The sequence below is a fragment of the Mixophyes fleayi genome, chromosome 4 (assembly GCF_038048845.1).
Source record: "Mixophyes fleayi isolate aMixFle1 chromosome 4, aMixFle1.hap1, whole genome shotgun sequence".
NCBI classification, from domain to species: Eukaryota; Metazoa; Chordata; class Amphibia; order Anura; family Limnodynastidae; genus Mixophyes; species Mixophyes fleayi.
This window is the reverse complement of record NC_134405.1, coordinates 144,733,655-144,753,022: the sequence shown is the minus strand read 5'-3', so window position 1 is coordinate 144,753,022 and position 19,368 is coordinate 144,733,655. Positions and strand designations below refer to the sequence as shown.

Sequence of the window (19,368 nt, the reverse complement as noted above, 5' to 3'; positions counted from 1 at the left end):
GGTTCATTAGTGCGAAAAAAAGAGCAGGATGTCACAAAAGGCTATATGCAAGTTTGCAAGTCTGTCATATTTATTCCCCTAAACCAGGGGTGTCCAACCTTTTAGCTTCCCTGGGCCACATTGGAAGACGACGAGTTGGTTTGGGCCGCACATAAAATACACTAACACTAATGATAGCTGATCATCCAAAAAACCATAGAAAATATAACAAACTTACTTGGAAATGAAGTTCGTAAGAGTTAGGAAACCTGTTGCAGAATCATGATTAAAGCAGTAGTCCCATTATCAGCTGCAATTTAACTTACCTGCATCTGCCCCTTAGTGGGGTTCGGGGAATTAAATGCCAAACTTTTTTTTCCTCTCTTTCTGCACCCATTAATCATTTTTTTTATTGACCAGTTTGAAATGGTCACCGATATAGGTAGCATCAGGAGGACTAATAGAAATCTACAGAGATTTAAAGATAGGATGGTGGGAAAAATGGCTCATGGAGCAGCCTCCGATGAGGGTAACAGTGGGTGATAATTTCACCCTACTCAGCACTGCACATTTAAAATGGTTTAAAATATTAAAAATACAATCATCTCTTAATATTTATATTAGATACATACAGAGAACACAGCTAGTTCATAATTGCATGGTGCAGAAAGTCCAAATTCAGAGTAACAACAATAAGATACTGGATAATCTTTCATTGCTGCTGATAGTTCGAGCGGGTGAATCCTCTGTGCTGCGCTACGCAATGGATGTCGGGTGTGATGACGTCACCCCCGACATTCACTGCGAGCACCGCACGGAGGAGGAGACCAGGGAGGGAGCCGGAGCGACAGCTGACGTGACCGCAAGGTAAGTATCTTCTTTTTTTTTTTTTTTTTGCAGGATATTTTGCAGGATATTTTTTTCATTAACAGCGCTGCCCCTTGCCACAACCACTGGGCCACATTTGCAGGCGGGTTGGACAACCCTGCCCTAAACAGTTTAGCTCAATCACACAAAATAAAAAAAAAAATCTTTAGACTGATTCCCAGGAAACACATTAAGCATGGGTGCTCAGGTAAAGATCTCAAGGAATAAGAAACGTTGTGTATTTAAAATTGGAGTGTGGAAAAACACCATCAAAACTGGTTAAAGTCGCTTGGAAGGGGGCCGGTTTGTTTCTTACTTTTTTTTTTTTTTTTTAACAACATAGATGATATTCTTTAATAACCTTTTTATAGTTCTAACCAGAATACATAGGTTGCAAACATATTGATCTTTAAAACTCCCACAATATATTTCAGTGCTCTCCATTTAACGTTTTTTGTTAGGTGGTGCTCTTAACATGTAGAACTAAAAACGCTTAAAATTTGGACAACACAATGTCCAGTTGCCATTCAAAATTCTACTGAAACATAAACGTACTTATGTAAAGCAGATAAGTATCATGTTCTTTGCCTCCATACATGCACAGACTTCCACTACCTATTGTTAGGTAAGAACACTGTTTGTGTTCTTGTGGTATTTAAAATTATTTAAATGGATTAAAATATATTATATGCCACACAGTTTGGATGTTTTCTCGCGTTTCCTCCAGGAGCTCCACATTCATTCCATAGTTCAAAAATAGAGTGGCATGTTAAATGGCCTCTGGCAAAATGAACGTGCATATAAACTGACGGGACGATAGTAATAATGATGGGATTTTTGGGGGCCTTGGATAAACAGGACATGATTTTTAAAAAAAAACAAAACCAGTTATGTTAACCACAGTTATCCTTTGCAAAAAAGATCCCAAATCAAGCAGTTACAGCTTTTAACCTAGTCTTATTTTTCTTTTTTATGGACATTGTGTAATCTTAATAAAAAAAAAAAAATTTGCCTAAAAATTAAGCAATTTTTTTTTTTGCTCAACATATTTACCTCAAAATAACACTTTCACTAGTAAATCCAGCATACAGTTTGAAGCCAACAGTTTGAAAGGTTTAAACAACAAAAAGACTCCTGACATTGATCCCACAAAGCTAGTAGATATGCTTCTAGAATATTTTTTTTCGTTTAAAGGGAAATGCAATATTTTTCTTCATACTGATGCGAGTTTCATAGAGTGTGACTAGTTTGCAGCCTCTGCGCTGGAGTGCTCAGCAGAAGTTAATAGAGCAGTTGCACCCAGCTGACCAGATGCCCATTGCCATTCCAAAGGTTCATGAGGCATGGCACCATCTGCCTCTGCCAAGATATTCACTGAGCCACCCAGACAAATGTTGCAAATTATAACACAGCCTTTAGTTCTATTTGGTTTTAAACCTCTGGATCATCTTGCTACCCGGACAAATGTCACAGCTTTAAATGAAAATTATTTTTATTTCCATTACACCATACACTTCAGAATATTAAATCTGCCGATAGTGCCTGACAGTCAGAAATAAAGTTCCAATACCAATAACAGAAAAATCTTCAAAGTTCCAGTTCCTACATACAGAGTGGAGGAAAAATAAAATTAAAAATAAGATACACTCTTGAGTTGATAGAACCACCAAATCACGCAAAGAAACATACAGTACATTATACTAATGTGTCTGGGACACTAAAGCTTGAGATGCAAACTCAGTCAGTCCAAAACATGCAGAACGTTAACAGCTGTGTGTTCTAGTAAACATACAGCTGCCAGGTTGAAGAGAAAGTCTTTAAGTAGAAGAGCTACAATACTTTACTGAACAAAAAAAGAACAACACAGTGGTAAATCTATTTTATAAACTGTTACAATACTGGTGTAAGATATACTTGTATTTGGAAAAAAATATAATTATTTTTTTCTCCTGTCCATGTATAATATACTTCAAAATTATCTTACTGTTATGTAGTGAATAAGGTTAATTCTAGCTTTTCTGCTTCCTAAGGCAACGTGTGAAACTGTACCATTGTCCTCCCCACAACCCTCCAGTATCATATTTTAAAAGAGCACTAGTGCCCAGTAACATGGTAAGCATTAGTAATGTCCAGTAAAGCCTAGCAATATGCAAGTAGTAATTCATGTAATATCTAGCAATAAAAATGGGCAGTAAAACCCAACACAACTGTGATAAAAATCTTGAAAAATATCAAGATATTCTTTCAAGCTTATAAAAGTTTTGAATATCAATCTAGGAATTAGGCTAAAGTCCAGGGCAAAGGCTATTTAAAGACACTGCATTCAGCAGAGCTTACTGGTTTGCTTCTTGCTCATTATTTAAAATGATAGGTCAACAAGATTTTGATAGTTTAAGCAATTACGTAGCCTGTCAGCATAGCCTAGCAAATAGTTATATACTGCTGACTGCATGAAGTGATTAGCAGAATGTACGAGCCATTTAAGTAGCTGTGCATTAACTGCCTTCTGATTTAAGAATGGTAAACTGTATATATTTTGACAATTCTTGTTTAAAAATTAAAGAAGTTGACATTTTACTGCTCAGTTCAAGTAAAGGAGCATATGTTACTATTTTGGTTTATATCAGTGAATGATTGTTCTCATTTAAGCTTCATCATCACCCAAATTGATGAACATTTTTGTTGACTTTAAAATTGCTTCAAAACAGGTAATAAGAAGCCGCAATATCCGTGATTTTAGCTTCTCATTGGTCCTCCGACACACACACCTCCCTCCATCACATCACACAGCCCCAGATTTCAGCTGGAGCTGAGAGAGTAACCATGTCACCTGGGGTAAAACTGGTTCACAGATATGCTCCCGTGGCAGTGTGAATCTTTAATTTTATGTTAATTTTCCAAAATTGAAAAGCAAAAAAAGGTATTTGGGGGGCTTTTTTAAACTACAGGTATTACAAAACCAATAAACCATCAGTGCAGGAGCATCACCCAGGCTACAGGGAAACAAGGATGTTGAGGTCAAAATTGGGGGATTGCTATGACATAACTCAGGTGAAATGTCAATGGATCTGTCAAGAGCATCTATTCACTCTGTCCCTGGAACTTTGCACCGTGGGATGACCCTGGGTACCTTGGATGTTATGGTTGCCACCATAACGTCCACTTAAGGAAGCCCGAATATTCTTATCAGTAGCTGGAATATTTCCTGGTGTAGAGACCATTACCTTTGATGACTATTTTAGTGAGGTAATTGCCTATTATATTCTGCTGGCCTGGTACATAAAAAGTTGAGTGACTTCAGATTTTTTGCCCAAGACATGATTCTTGCTACATCAAAGTTATGTTTCTGGTACTCCATGGTAAATTTATGTGAGCTGCCACCAACTAGTTGTCTGATAATATTCAGAAATGTTTTCATTTCAGATGCAGATGAAATTACTGAATTTCTTTCCATATGGCTCGCATTTCCAAAACATTTATATTAAGTATTTTCTCACTTATTGATTATATGCGTTGAGCCATCAGCCCCGGAAGGTGGGCTACTCATTGAGACACAGTAAGGCGGTGTGAGTATTATCCATTCTGGTTTGAAGTGTAACACTTCTCTTGTAGGTATTGGGCTTCACCACCACTTGAGACTTCCAGGTGGCTTTTGATGGTGTGATGGCCTTATTCAGAGAAGTCTACCTGTGATCCCACTGAATCAGAAGTTCCAACTGGAAAATCAGCATGTGTGGTCTTCTACCACAATCTAAGTGCTTTGATCACTTTAGCTATAAGCCATGTCAGATTTCAAATTGGTTTCAAATGAAATATGCAGCTGTAAGGATATCACCCTTAGCTGGGATGGCAGTTACCCTCTGTGGGATTCAACTCACTCGGGTAGACCAGAGTATATCCAAAATAAGGCTTTATTACGACAGCACACCACCACAACATGTTCACAAGATACAGGGTAAATGGTAACATGTATCCATCCTCTAGCAGCCTATTGCAGTCAGCACTCCAAAAAATCATCTCAGTCTCTTTCCTCCAGCAATATCCCTACTGGGTTACTGGTTCACATAGACCACTGTCTAGGTAGGGTTTCCTTCAGCGGCACCACGATGCCTGGCCCAGAGTCCTTTTCGCTGATGTCTTGTACACCAGGATCCTCCAAACTAGAATAGCTCCCTTGACATTCTGCTCTCCCTATATTCTTGACTGTATACACAGGGAGTAGGGTCAAATGTCTCGCTCCTCCCCCATACAGTAGGGGTCTATCAGTGGACACCAACTATTAGATGTACTGTTTCTGTTACCTTGATTATACAATGGGATGGCTTGACTCAATTAGCTATTTGGCTGAATACACTAAACAAAGGGTTACAATATAACATCAAGGAACGACACTTCACGCTTGCGAGAAACAACAAGACATTTGACACATTGTATCTGCCACATTACACGCGATTGGATCGAAAATATTAAACGGTACAACCAACCAAATAAGGCGATAATTGTCCATTTGGGCAGACTTTCGACCATCGTGTCACTGCACACACTGACCCGACTTTTGGACGAGTGGTCGTATGTCGGCTGTTTGAGCCGATTATTGGACGAAAACAGTGTAGTGTGTACCCAGCTTAAGCTGCACCTCGTAACAATGGACATTTGAGACAAATGGTAATTACATTAGCTGACACAAGAAAAATGACTTCTGCTGTCCTGTTATTTTCACACAGTATAACAATATTCTTTATATTTTTTATACATACAATATTGCAGGTAATAGCAAGGACAAAATGTACCTAATAACATGAAATAATAATACACATAATATACTGATGCTCTGGTGTATATACTTAGACTGGACCTAGAATTAAAAAATACATAAAACCGTGAGAAACAGGAGATGAATAAAAAGTTCTCAGTCCAGTAGCACACTGGTTCTTGACAGCAGCTTTTTAAAACGACTCTCAATCTTCCTATCCATAGGATCTCTCAAGGGACACCCATCTTCAATAGGAATAGTAGTTCTCGATGACAAACTAGTTTTAGGAGCATCCACTTTTGGAACAAAGCTTCACTTCTGTGCCTTTTCATCACTGAATGGATACATGTTACAATATCTTTAAGTCAGACTGGTGTTTGTCCTGTTGTACCCATTCTTTATGACTCAGTTATTTCACCTACTGTACAAGAAAAACTCTGCCCTTTTTATTGCAATCTTCAAAAAGGGAGTTAGGAGTCTCTGTGGCAGTTGGTTCCTCGTCCATACCCATAGATTTGTCTCTCTAATTTCTCCAGATTCTTTACTAGAGGAATCTTACAAATCCCCTGGAGAATCACATGCTAATTGATAGACAAGCATGAAATTAAAGCAGAGATACTAAGACTTTATAAACTGTTCAAGAGCAATTTCTAACCTAAACCCTTGTCTCTACCTAAACTGGAAAGGGAATCAACCATTGTAACGGGTGCCATGGGAGGACTGAATAAGAAAAATTGTGTTTCCCATTATAGTCCTGTCTGCAATGAATAGCCATTCTTGCAGACAAAACAGGTTCTACGTACGGCATACTATAAGCTTACTGAACAGTGACTGATTGCCATAGAACGTACATATATCGCAACACAAGTTTACAGAAGCTCAATTCATTGAATTGATCTTTTAGGTTGCTACAATACACTGACTGAAGTCTCCATGGAGTATAGTGTAGACTGCCTTTATACAGATGGATTTCATTGGAAAATTACAGTTGCAATTAAAAATAAAAAAAAGGTCAAGTTATTGATGGACTTAGTTGCATCTTGTTGATTCAGTTGTGTCTCTGCTTTGATTGTTTGATGAAAAATATCTGGGGCTTAAATTAAATAATGCAAACATCTAGATTGATGCAAGTATACATAAAAAGTAGGCTCAATTATTTTAAAAAATGAATTAACAGATTACACACACTAATATACAGTCATGGCCAAAAGTTTTGAGAATGACACAAATATTATTTTTCACAAAGTCTGCTGCCTCAGTTTTAATGATGGCAATTCACATATACTCCAGAATCTCATGAAGAGCGATCAGATGAATTGCAATTAATTTTTAAGTCCCTCATTGCCATGACAATGAACTTTATCCCAAAAACATATCCACTGCATTTTAGCCCTGCCACAAAAGGACCAGCTGACATCAGATCAGCGATTCCTTTGTTAACACAGGTGAGAGTGTTGACGAGGACAAAGCAGCAGATCACTCTGTCATGCTGATTGAGTTAGAATAACAGACTGGGAGCTTTAAACGGAGGGTGGTGCTTGAAATCATTGTTCTTCCTTTAACCATGGTTACCTGCAAGAAAACAGGTGCAGTCATCATTGCTTTGCACAAAAAGGGCTTCACAGGCAAGACTATTGCTGCTAGCAAGATTGTTTTAGGTGTAACCATTTATTGGATCATCAAGAACTTCAAGGAGAGAGGTTCAATAGTTGTGAAGAAGGCTTCAGGGCACCAGGACTGTCTCCTAAAGTTGATTTAGCTGCGGGATCGGGGCACCAACAGCTTGCTCAGGAATGACAGCAGGCAGGTGTGAGCGCATCTGCACGCACAGTGAGCCAAACCTTTTAGAGGATGGCCTGGTGTGAAGAAGGCCAGCAAAGACGACACTTCTCTCCAGGAAAAACATCAAGGACAGACTGATATTCTGCAAAAGGTACAGGGATTGGATTGCTGAGGACTGGGGTAAAGTCATTTTCTCAGACGAATCCCCTTTCAGATTGTTTGGGGCATCTGGAAAAACCTCTTGTCCAGAGAAGGAAAATTGAGCGCTACCATCAGCCCAGTGTCATGCAACAGTAAAGCATCCGGACACGATTCATGTGTGGGGTTGCTTCTCAGCCAAGGGAGGTGACTCACAATTTTGCCTAAGAACACAGCCATGAATAAAGAATGGTACCAAAACATCCTCCAAGAGCAACTTCTCCCAACCATCCAAGAACAGTTTGGCAACGAACAATGCCTTTTTCCAGCATGATCATCTTTCCATAAGGCAAAAGTGACAACCAAGTGGCTTGTGGATCAAAACACAGAAATTTTGGGTCCATGGCCAGGAAACTCCTCAGACGTTAATCCTATTGAGAACTTGTGGTCAATCCTCAAAAGGCGGGTGGACAAAATAGGATTTTTGTACTTACCGTAAAATCTCTTTCTCTGAACATGAGTAGCGAGACACTGCCCCCTCCACTGGAACAGCTCAGTTTAATTTACTAAACAAGCCACAAGAAAGGGGAAAAAACACAACAGAAGACACAATAGAACTATCAAAACAAAGGGTGGGAGGCGCAGTGTCCCCCAACTTGTGTTCAGAGAAAGATTTTGCTGTAAGTAAAAAAATCCTATTTTCTCTTTCACACTAATTGGGGGACACTGCTTTCCTTGCAGACGTTCCAAAACTGCCCGTATGGGTGGGAATGCTCAGAATGAGCGGCACGAAAAATTTACGGTCAAAACTAGCGTCTATTGAATAAAAGACGTGGAAACAGAAGACCAAGTAGCTGTCCTGCACAACTGCTCAGCCAAGGCCCCATGCCACGCTGCCCAAGAGGCACTAACCAACCTCGTGGAATAAGCCGTCAAGCCTTCAGGTACCGGAGAGCCCTCTGAAACGTAAGCCTACCGGATAGTAGCAGTGATCTATCTAGATCTATCTGTTTTGTGGCCGGCCAGCCAAGGTTGCGATCGTCATACAAGACTAGAAGACTATCAGTCTTCCGAACCGAAGCTGTACGGTCCACATAAATCCTCAAAGCAATGACCACAACTAAAGAGCCTGAGTCCTGACCAGGCGTCAGCGAATCCTGAGGAAGAACAGGCAGAACAATATACTGATTTATGTGAAACCTCAAGACCACCTTTGGTTGAAACGAAGGCTTATCTCTAAGCACCGCATGATAGTCCTGGAAAATCAGTAAAGGAGCCAGACATGACAGGGCTGCCAACTTCGAAACCCGTCTGGTTGAAGCAATGGCCAGCAAAAAGGTGACTTTCCACGAGAGAAGTTTTAAAGGAACAGACTCCAAAAAGGTTCAAAGGGCAACTTTTGAAGCGCCAAAAAGGAACAAGTTTAGGTGCCAAGGAGCCACTGGCGGTCAAAAAGCGGTTGTACATGAAGTACACCCTGTAGAAACGTCTGCACCTCCGGTAACCGAGCTATACGTTTCTGAAAATAAACAGACAATGCCGCTACCTGAACTTTAATGGACGACAACCTCAATCCCTTGTCCAGACCGTCTTGCAGAAAAGCCAACCCCCTGGCTAAACAAAAAGAAATAGTAGGCTTTTTGATCTTCCCACACCAATATATATATCACCACATTTGGAAAGCATATAAATGGTGGATGATGACCGTTTTCTTGACTGGATCATGGTTTTAACCACGCTCTCCAAAAAGCCTTTCTTTCTGAAAATCAAAGATTCAACCTCCAACCATCAAAGCCAATCGATCTAGGTCCAGATGAAAGAACTGAACTTGACTGAGAAGATCCTTCCTGAGAGGCAGACGCCAAGGACGATCCACCGACATTTCTAGAAGATCTGAGTACCACACTCTTCTCTGCCAATCTGGTGCAAGTAGAATCACTGGAACCCTTTCACCTCTCACCTTCTGCAAGATCTCGGAAGTGGAGGGTCAAGGTACACCAACTTGAAGTTCCAGTGTAACGTCATAGCGTCCACTAAGACCACCTGGGGGTCTCTTGACCTGGCACAATACCTTTCTACCTTGCAGTTGTGCCGCAAGGCCATCATGCCTATTTCTGGCTGACCCCACCAGAGGACTATCTGAGAAAACACCCCCGGATGGAGCGACCATTTGCCTGGGTAAAGAGCATGCCAACTTAAGTAGTCGGCCTCCCAGTTGTCCACCCCTGGAATGACCACCACTGAAATTGCAGGTACCTGTTGTTCCTGCCATTTCATGATCCTTGACACTTCCTTCATGGCAAGAGGACTCCTTGTTTCTCCTTGATGATTTATGTAAGCTACCACCGTTGCACTGTCTGGCTGTATTTGGATCGGTCAATGTGCCAGGAAGGACTGTGCCTGAACTAGAGCATTGAATACGGTCTGTAGTTCCAGAACATTTATGGGCAACCGTGCTTCCTCTGGCGTCCAGGTCCCTTGCAATCTGAGGTGAAGAGTAACTGTACCCCACCACAACAAGCTGCCAACCGTCATTACCACGGTCCAGTCCCACATCGAGAAAAGACACCCCTGTGTTAGGATGTCCGTCCTCAGCCACCAAATAGACAGGCATGATGTATGTGACAACCAAATAATGTACTTTTCTAAGCAGGGATCCGACCTTGACCACGTTGCCAGAATCTCCTGCTGGAACTTGCGTGAATGGAAACCATACGACCCAGTAGCTTCATACACTGAAGTACTGAGACGCGATTTACAGATAAAAGATCTTTCACCCGACGCCGGATCTTCCGCACTTTGTCTGAAGGGAGAAAAAGCCCTCTGACAAATTGTGTCGAACAACAATCCCATAAACACCATACACTGGGTTGGTATCCAACTGAATTTTATGTAGTTGATCACCCATCCATGTTCCTGCAGAATGTCCCTATTCAGCTGCAGATGTGACTGAAGCTGAGGTACCAACTCCCCCTTCATCAGCAGGTCGTCTAGGCAAGGAAAAATAGTCACCCCCTGTAAACACAGCTGAGCTGCCATTACAGCCATCACTTTCGTGAACACTCGCGGAACGGTGGCCAAACCGAATGGGAGAGCCCGGAACTGAAAATGCTCCAGACAGACTCACAAACCGCAAGAGACTTTGATGACCTATCTATATCAGAATGTGTAGGTAAGTATCTTTGATATCCAAGGATGCCAAGAACTCGCCTTTCTTCATGGAATTTATCCCAGATCTGAAGAACTACATTCGAAAACAGACTACCCGTAAGCAGGTGTTGAGGTCCCTCAGGTTTAGAATTGGTCTGAACAACTGATCCGGTTTTTGCACCAAAAAAAGGTGAGAGAAAAAGCCTTGACCTCTCTGCCCCAACGGAACTGAAACAATCACCCCAGCATCCGTACTGTACTCTCCCTTGCAAAACCTGTCTTTTCTCTGACTCCCTGGAAAAAGGTGTAGTCATGAAACGCTGTCTCACTATACACTATAACACTGTAACACTGTAACACTATACCTTTCATCCAGGCATCTGTGGTGGACCTAAGTCATCGCTCCTGAAAGAGCAGTAGGCGCACTCCCGACACCGGAGCCCCCGGTGGAGGATGCAGGAAGTCTGCTTGTTGGTATGCTGGTGTAGGGCGAGGGCGACGTCCTGTCCAGGCCTGTCTGCCTCTTTGCCCACCTCCACTCGTAACTGGGACTTGGCTTCTGGAAAAAGCACCTCTAGAGCGACCAACAAACCAAAAGGAGCGAAAATGCCTCCCTTTTGCTTTTGGCACAGCTAGCGGAAGAGCAGCACTCTTCCAACCATGTGGCCAGAGCAATGAATTTGTCCAAAGAACCACCAAACAAAGCAGCTCAGTCATATGGAACAGTTTCCAAAGCGGTCTTGGAGTCAGCGTCTGACTCACAAAATCTTAACCATAATGTGCGCCTAGCTGCAACTGCTAAGGAAAAGGTTTATTGACAACCCCTGACCTGCATCCAGAACCGCATCCCCTAAAAACTCAGCAGCATCTTTAATATGCTCTACCAGAGCTGCCAATTCAGGTCTAGCCACGCCAGACTGAATTCCTGCATTAAGGATAGCGGCCCATTTTTGAACAGCTTTAATGACCCAAGCGGCCGCCATCACCGGGCGCAGGAACACACCAGACGCTAAATAAATAGATTTCAAAATCGCTTCACACTTTTTGTCAGTACTGTCTTTAAGCAACGCTGCATTCTGCAATGGAGAAACAGTAGACTTCGCCAAGTGTGCAATAGGAGCATCGATACTGGGATGATGATCCTACCTCCGAATCTGGAAAGGGGTAGAAAAGTTTGTAGAGTCTGGGAATCTGATTATTTTTTTTTAAAATCAGGCTTAAGTCTTGCCTCATCCCAAATTTCAAACAGTTGTGCAGAAGGAGGGAAGAAAACCATTCTTTTCTTTGCCCTTTTAAACATGGAGGTCTTTGAAAGATTGTTCCCCATCCGATGTTAAGAACCTGTCGCACTGCCAGCATAAGGTCCTCAATACCCTGTCAATTGGATATATCATCCTCACCTATGGGCAAGTCCTCATAGTCAGAATCTTCTAGAACATCACCATCTCCCAATCCAGATGGATCCATGTCCGAAACTACTTACGCCTGGGCAATAGGCAGACCCAAGCGTTTATGCTGTCCACTTGCCTTACTCGAATGGAAAAGTTTATCAAGGGAAAGACACTCTGGTAAACCCCTGCACAGAAAGTTCCAAACTACTCATCCAAAACAGGCTCCTTGGAGAACATCGGACCAAGCGCACACAAAGTTTGGTCTGCTCAAGGAACTCCTCACATTAGTTGTATAAAAAAAGATAAAGCTCTCATATCAAAAGAACTCTTCTTTAAATTTACAGAATCCACTTGTTGTGAGGGGGTGATCTACCAACTAGAACTACTAAATACAAAAAGATAGGATATCTGTAAGGATATCCACAAATCAAGGTTGATATAAATAAGCACTCCTGTTCCAATAAGAGATATTACTTTTAGTTATATATATTCTATAAATTTATGGAATTTTATTAAAACAACGTCTTTATTGTCATCCTTTAAAAATATGTAAATACTAGATATTTGATCATATTGGTTGTTAGGCAAAGTATTAAAATGACATAGATGTGGAAAGTAACTTGAATCCAATTGAAAATCTATGGAAAGAACTAAAGCTCAGAGTTCATCGAAGAAGCCCACGGAACCTTCAAGATTTGAAGACTATTTGCGTTGAATAATGGGGCAAAATCACACTTGAGCAATGCATGCTACTAGTTTCTCCATATAGGAGGCGTCTTGAAGCTGTCATTACCAACAAACGCTTTTGTACAAAGTATTAAATATATTTCAGCAAGCGTGTTCAATACTTTTTCCTTGTGTCATTTCAAATTATTACACAAAACTTAAATTATGGACACCTATGGTTTGACTTCTATGCATGTGTGGATTGCAAGGGCTGTTGCCGACATTTGGTGTAAATTCTTTACATAGGCCACATTACATATATATTCACTGAGAAAAACATTGATATGTTCAATAATTATTTCACCCGCTGAGTGTGTGTGTGTGTGTGTGTGTGTGTGTGTGTGTATGTGTATGTGTATGTGTATGTGTATGTGTATGTGTATGTGTGTATGTGTGTATGTGTATATATATATATATATATATATATATATATATATATATATATATATATATATATATATATATATATATATATATATATATATATATATATATATATATATATATATATATATATATATATATATATCTCTCGATAAAAACAAACCTTGAATAAACAAAGGCAAAGTGCAGAATTTTAAGTAGGGATGTGCACCGGCCACTTTTGGTGTCTCGTGTTTTGGATTCGGATTTGCTTGAGGTTTTGGGTTCGGATTTGTTTCGCAAAACACCTGACGAAAGGTTTTGGTTCGGATTTAAGGTTTTGGATTCGGATTTATTTTGAAAAAAACATAAAAAGTGTTAAAAACAAGTTTTTGGGTTTATTTTCACTCCTACGCTATTATTAACCTCAATAACATTCATTAACAATCATTTCCACTAATTCCCAGTCTATTCTGAACACCTCACAATATTATTTTTAGTCCAAAACGTTTCATCGAGGTAGCTTTCTGGACTGCGTAGTGGAGTGGTCCCCACAATATAATAAAAAAAACCTCAACTGGTCTGAATTCCACCAAACAAGTATCTGGACTGCGTAGTGGAGTGGCCCCGGTACCCAATTTGATACCGGGGCCACAATATAATAATAAAACCCTCAACTGGTCTGAATTCCAGGGAACAGATGGCGGACACCGGATGGACGTCTAAAACCAACATAGCAGTTAAGGGCGCAGTTCCTCTTTTTTGTGACTGCACAAACAATTAACGTAGTAATAGAAATGGCAGTTATTCGAATCCCCAGGAGAGTCTAAGTGGGGTGAGCCACAGAGAGATTATTTCCCTCAGTTTCTGTAACAGGTTGTCAGTGTTGTGCCTCTTCTTAAAACCTGTGATACATAACTACACACACTCGGCAAAGCTTTTACAAATTATCTGCGGCACAGGAGAGTACCACTGGACTGTACTTTAACAGCAGTACCTATTATTTTTGGGTACAGCAACAGTGAATGATCGTAGTTAGACATTTAAATAGCAGTACAAGCTAGATTTTTTTAACATTTTGTAAAAAAAATTCCAATTATTTTTGGAAATTTTTTTATTTATTTTTTTAAATTAAAATTTTTTATAATTTTTTTTATAAAAATAAATTTGGTTTTTTTGAACTTTTGGATAACTTGGAAATAACAATGCCCTTAGCAGAACAGACCACAGGACACAGGAAATACAGAAAGAAAGAAGGTAGCAATAGAAATGGCAGTTCCTCTTTTTTGGAACTGCACAAACAGTGATGAAAATGAAGGTGGAGCTGGTGGCATGTCACAGTCCTCTTCAGAGGACAATCTCCTGACCAGCAGGTCTTTGCACCGCTGTAGACTTGTGTCCGCCGGAAACAGAGACACAACATACGCTTTAAACCGAGGATCGAGAACGGTGGGCAGAATGTATTCCTCTGACTTTAAAAGACTGACCACCATCGGATCCTGGCAAAGCGTACGAAGGGCTTCATCCACAAGAGCTACAGGCTTGGTGGAATCGCAATGGTGTACCAGCTCCTCCCTCACTTTCTCCAGCTGCTTCTGCAAAAGCCTGATCAGGGGAATAACCTGACTCAAGCTGGCAGTGTCGTAACTGACTTCTCGTGTGGCAAGTTCAAATGGCTGCAGAACCTTGCACAACATGGAAATCATTCTCCAGTGCGCTTGACTCAGGCGCATCCCCACTCCTTTTCCTATGTTGTAGGTGGCTGTGTAGGCTTGAATGGCGTTTTGATGCTCCTCCATCCTCTGCAGCATATAGAGGGTGGAGTTCTAGCACGTCACTACCTCTTGTTAATTTAGATTGCAAGGCTTGTAAATACTTTGAAGATAAAAAAAGCAGGCTGCACAGACTGTGGAGCTAGAAAGTGAAATTAAATGGACCACGTTACTTTGGTGGCTATCTATGCCCCCCCCCCCCACCCCCCGCCCTACACTTGTAGTTGAATATAAAAAAAGCAGCCTGCATAGACTGTAGAACTAGAAATTCAAATATACAAAGAAATGGACAAAGGCAGTTTGGTATCTGTCTGCATCAGATCCCCTCTCCACTAGGAGTAAAATAGAAACCTATTCAGCCGTTATATAATCTAGAATATAAATAGAAATTGAGAAAGTCAATTTGGTATCTGTCTGCATCATAATCATCAACATCCTCCTCAGCGCCAGCTACATCAATATCCTCCTCCCGGTGTACAACATTCACACCTTCATTAGCCAAATCTGTAACTGGACTGTGGGTGATCCTTCCAGCATATGCAGAGGGCGTGCTGCAAGTGGTGGAAGGAGCCACCTCTTCCCGTACAGTGATGAGAAGGTCAGGCTTCGCAACCACCAACACCCTTGGACTCGCCTTGGGGATTTGTGATAATTTCTCTTTAGAAGGCAGAGTTGTTTGCTGTGTTGTTGCTGACAGCATAAAACTCTCTTAAATTTTTTGTAGGGGGGGGGGGGGGGAGGAGGGCTTAGTTCCTTGGGTGAAGCTGAACCACTAGTCATGAACACGGGCCAGGGCCTAATCCGTTCCTTGCCACGGCGTGTCGTAAATGACATATTGGCAACTTTACGTTTCTCCTCAGATGATTTTAAGTTTCTCTTTTTGCTACTTTTACTGAACTTGGGCTTTTTGGATTTTACATGCCCTGTACTAGGAGATTGGGCATCGGGCTTGCCAGACGACGTTGATGGCATTTCATCGTCTATGTCATGACTAGTGGCAGCAGCTTCAGCATTAGGAGGAAGTGGGTCTTGATCTTTCCCTACTTTATCCTCCAAATTTTTGTTCTGCATTATATGTAGCACAAGAGAGTGTACCCCGAAGCCACACACACTCGGCAAAGCCTTTAAAAATTATATGCGGCACAGGAGACTACCACTGGACTTATACTGCTGAATCAGTGAACTTTGTAATATAGCAGTACCACTGGACTTCTACTGCTGAATAAGTGAACTTTGTAATATTGCAGTACCACTGGACTTCTACTGCTGAATCAGTGAACTTTGTAATATAGCAGTACCACTGGACTTCTACTGCTGAATCAGTGAACTTTGTAATATAGCAGTACCACTGGACTTCTACTGCTGAATCAGTGAACTTTGTAATATAGCAGTACCACTGGACTTCTACTGCTGAATCAGTGAACTTTGTAATATAGCAGTACCACTGGACTTCTACTGCTGAATCAGTGAACTTTGTAATATAGCAGTACCACTGGACTTCTACTGCTGAATCAGTGAACTTTGTAATATAGCAGTACCACTGGACTTCTACTGCTGAATCAGTGAACTTTGTAATATTGCAGTACCACTGGAATTATACTGCAGAATCAGTGAACTTTGTAATATTGCAGTACCACTGGAATTATACTGCAGAATCAGTGAACTTTGTAATATTGCAGTACCAATGGACTTATACTGCAGGATTGGTTTTGGCTATTTTTTTTTTTTTTTAGAACTTTTTTTAAAAAAAAATTTAACTTGGGAAATTACAATGCCCTTAGAAGGACAGAGCACAGGACACAGCACCATTGGACTGAGCAGAACACAGCACAGCACAGCACAGCACAGCACAGCACAGCACGAGATATAGCAGGACAGAGGACCACCTAACACAACCTCCCTCTACCCTGATCAATGTCCGAGTGAAGATGGCGGCGACTAGCGGGGAATTTATAGGATCAGAGTATCGCGAGATCCGACAGCGGGATTATGACTCAGAGCCTCTGTTTCAGTTTTGCAATTGGCGGGAATACCCGGATCTGTCTCTGATCCGGCTCGGATCGGCAACGTTCGGGTAGGCTCGGATTTCTGAAATCCGAGCCCGCTCATCTCTAATTTTAAGTCACTAGTCATATGGCCATAAACACCTTAACAACTTCCTCCTTTCTTCAAGATTTCGGCCAGCACCCAGAATGTAGACAATCTGAAAAACGACAAGCAGAAGGAACAAAAAGGCGCCTGATAGTGTAGTATGTTCCTGGGAAGCAAACCCCAAAGAGCCGTGGTGTAATATATATGCATACCAGATATAAGAAGTGTAAAAAGACATTAATCACAGTATTCTGGATGTGTCAATGCCACATATATCTTCCATCATCTCCAACCATATGTGAGCATATAAGCAGAAGGAAAAAAAAAAATAGTGTAGTATGGTTATAACATCAATGAGTATTCTATAAAACCACTATAAAGCAGCGTACCAGAGGGAATGCATAAAAACAGCTTATCTGTATTACAGCATCTGTAGATTCAGCAACTATTCATCCTGGTCACTCCAGCGATCATTTCAGGAACCAAGGAATAAAGGGGAAAATACCCATATAGTGTAGTATTTTATATAATACAGCAGTTTATTAACATAAAAAATGCAAACTCACATGTCATACAAAAATATAGGCTTATTTGTATCTCATAATGTAGAATTTCAATGGTAGTCTGTGGAGAATTGCCACTTCAGTTGGTCAAAAAGCATAGGTACACCAAATGAGGATATGGAGAGCACAATGAAGATAAGTATAGGTCCTCAACGCGTTTAAACATAGATAGACTTCATCAGATAGACTTCATGATAATAGTACAAAATTTAACATTAAACAATTTATGAATTGCCAGACAACATTGGTGATATATTTATTAGAATGCCCATGTGGTCTAAAATATGTGGGGAAGAAAAAAACGCCCACTAAAATTGAGGATCCAGGAACACATTCGTAATATAAAAAATATTTTATTACGGTACAATAATGAGTGTCTGTAAGCAACAATGAAGCATGGAGGAGGTCCCTTGCAAGTTTGGGGCTGCATTACAGCAAATTATGTTGGGGATTTAGTCAAGATTAATGGTGTCATCAATGCTGAGAAATACAGGCAGGTACTTATCCATCATGCAATACCATCAGGGAGGCATCTGTACTTTATTCTGCAGCAAGACAACAACCCCCAAACATACAGCAAATGTCATTAAGAACAATCATCGCAAAAAAAAACAAGGAGTCCTGGATGTGATGATATGGCCCCCACAGAGCCCTGATCCCAACATCATCAAGTCTGTCTGGGATTACATGAAGAGACAGAAGGATTTGAGCATGCCTCCATCCACATTAGATATGTTATTAGTTTTCCATGTTTGGAACAACCTCCCTGCCGAGTTCCTTCAAAAAACTGCGTGGAAGTGTACCTAAAAGAATTGATGCGGTTTTGAAGGCAAAGAGTGGTCACACCAAATATGGTTTTAGATTTCCCTTCTGTTCATTCACTTTAATATTTTTTTTTATCAATTAATAAAATGCAAACAGTTCTAATGCTTTGGTTTGAAACAGATTGTACATTGTTTAAAAAAAATACAGTTAAAATGCAAGTACACCAACCCTATAAATAAATAAATGTATAATGTAATGTAATATGTAAATGTATAAATAAATTCCATTTGAACATTTCAAACACAAATAACAGTCAATAACAAACCTTTTTTGATTCTCCGATTCCCTCCTTGCTTGCTCTAGAGCCAGTTCCTCTGCAATTTTTTTTCTGAGTTCATCTTCATTAACTAATAAAGAATGAGCGGGAAGTTAGGATTGTGTGGGACATGCATAGGTAAAATAATATTTAAGCATGATAACATATGGATCACTACCAAAACAAACATAAAACATTTGTATCCAAAGATATGGGTAAAACCTGTTTCAAAAAGTGTTTTTAAATGTCAAGTGTGCAGCAAAATTAAGGTGAAACAAAACTTATGGAAATCACCACATATAAAACACATGGATAAGCAATTTTTCTTGTAGAAATACTACAAGCAGCAATTCTGTACCTTAAGCCTGAATGGAGAAGAATTAACACTGTAAAATACACAAAAAGTACACTTTATTAGATACACCTCTCTAGTACTGAATAGGGAACCCATTGTGTTCTTCTGTTAATGTAGCCCATCCATTTCAAGGTTAGACATGTCGTCTGTCCTATTCAGCATACAACTGTTGTTAAACATTTTAAATTGAGTTGCCGGCCTGTCACCTTGAACCACTCAGGCAATTCTCCTCTGACCTCTCTAATAAGCAAGGCATTTTTGCCCACAAAACTGCCATTAACTGGACGTTTTTTTGTTTTACGCACCATTCTTTGTGAACTCTAGAGACTGATGTGCATGAAAACCCCAGGAAATACA

The 19,368-nt window shown here is 40.5% G+C and overlaps 1 protein-coding gene across 2 annotated transcripts in view; it reads right to left on the bottom strand.

Moving 5' to 3' along the window:
* The window catches only part of CHCHD3 (coiled-coil-helix-coiled-coil-helix domain containing 3), a 177,563-nt gene that overhangs the window by 135,122 nt on the left and 23,073 nt on the right, over positions 1 to 19,368 (bottom strand). For both annotated transcript variants that reach the window (XM_075208547.1, XM_075208548.1), the window contains exon 3: positions 18,666 to 18,747. In XM_075208547.1, coding sequence (XP_075064648.1) covers positions 18,666 to 18,747 — 82 coding nt within the window. The remainder of the gene's footprint in view (positions 1 to 18,665; positions 18,748 to 19,368) is intronic.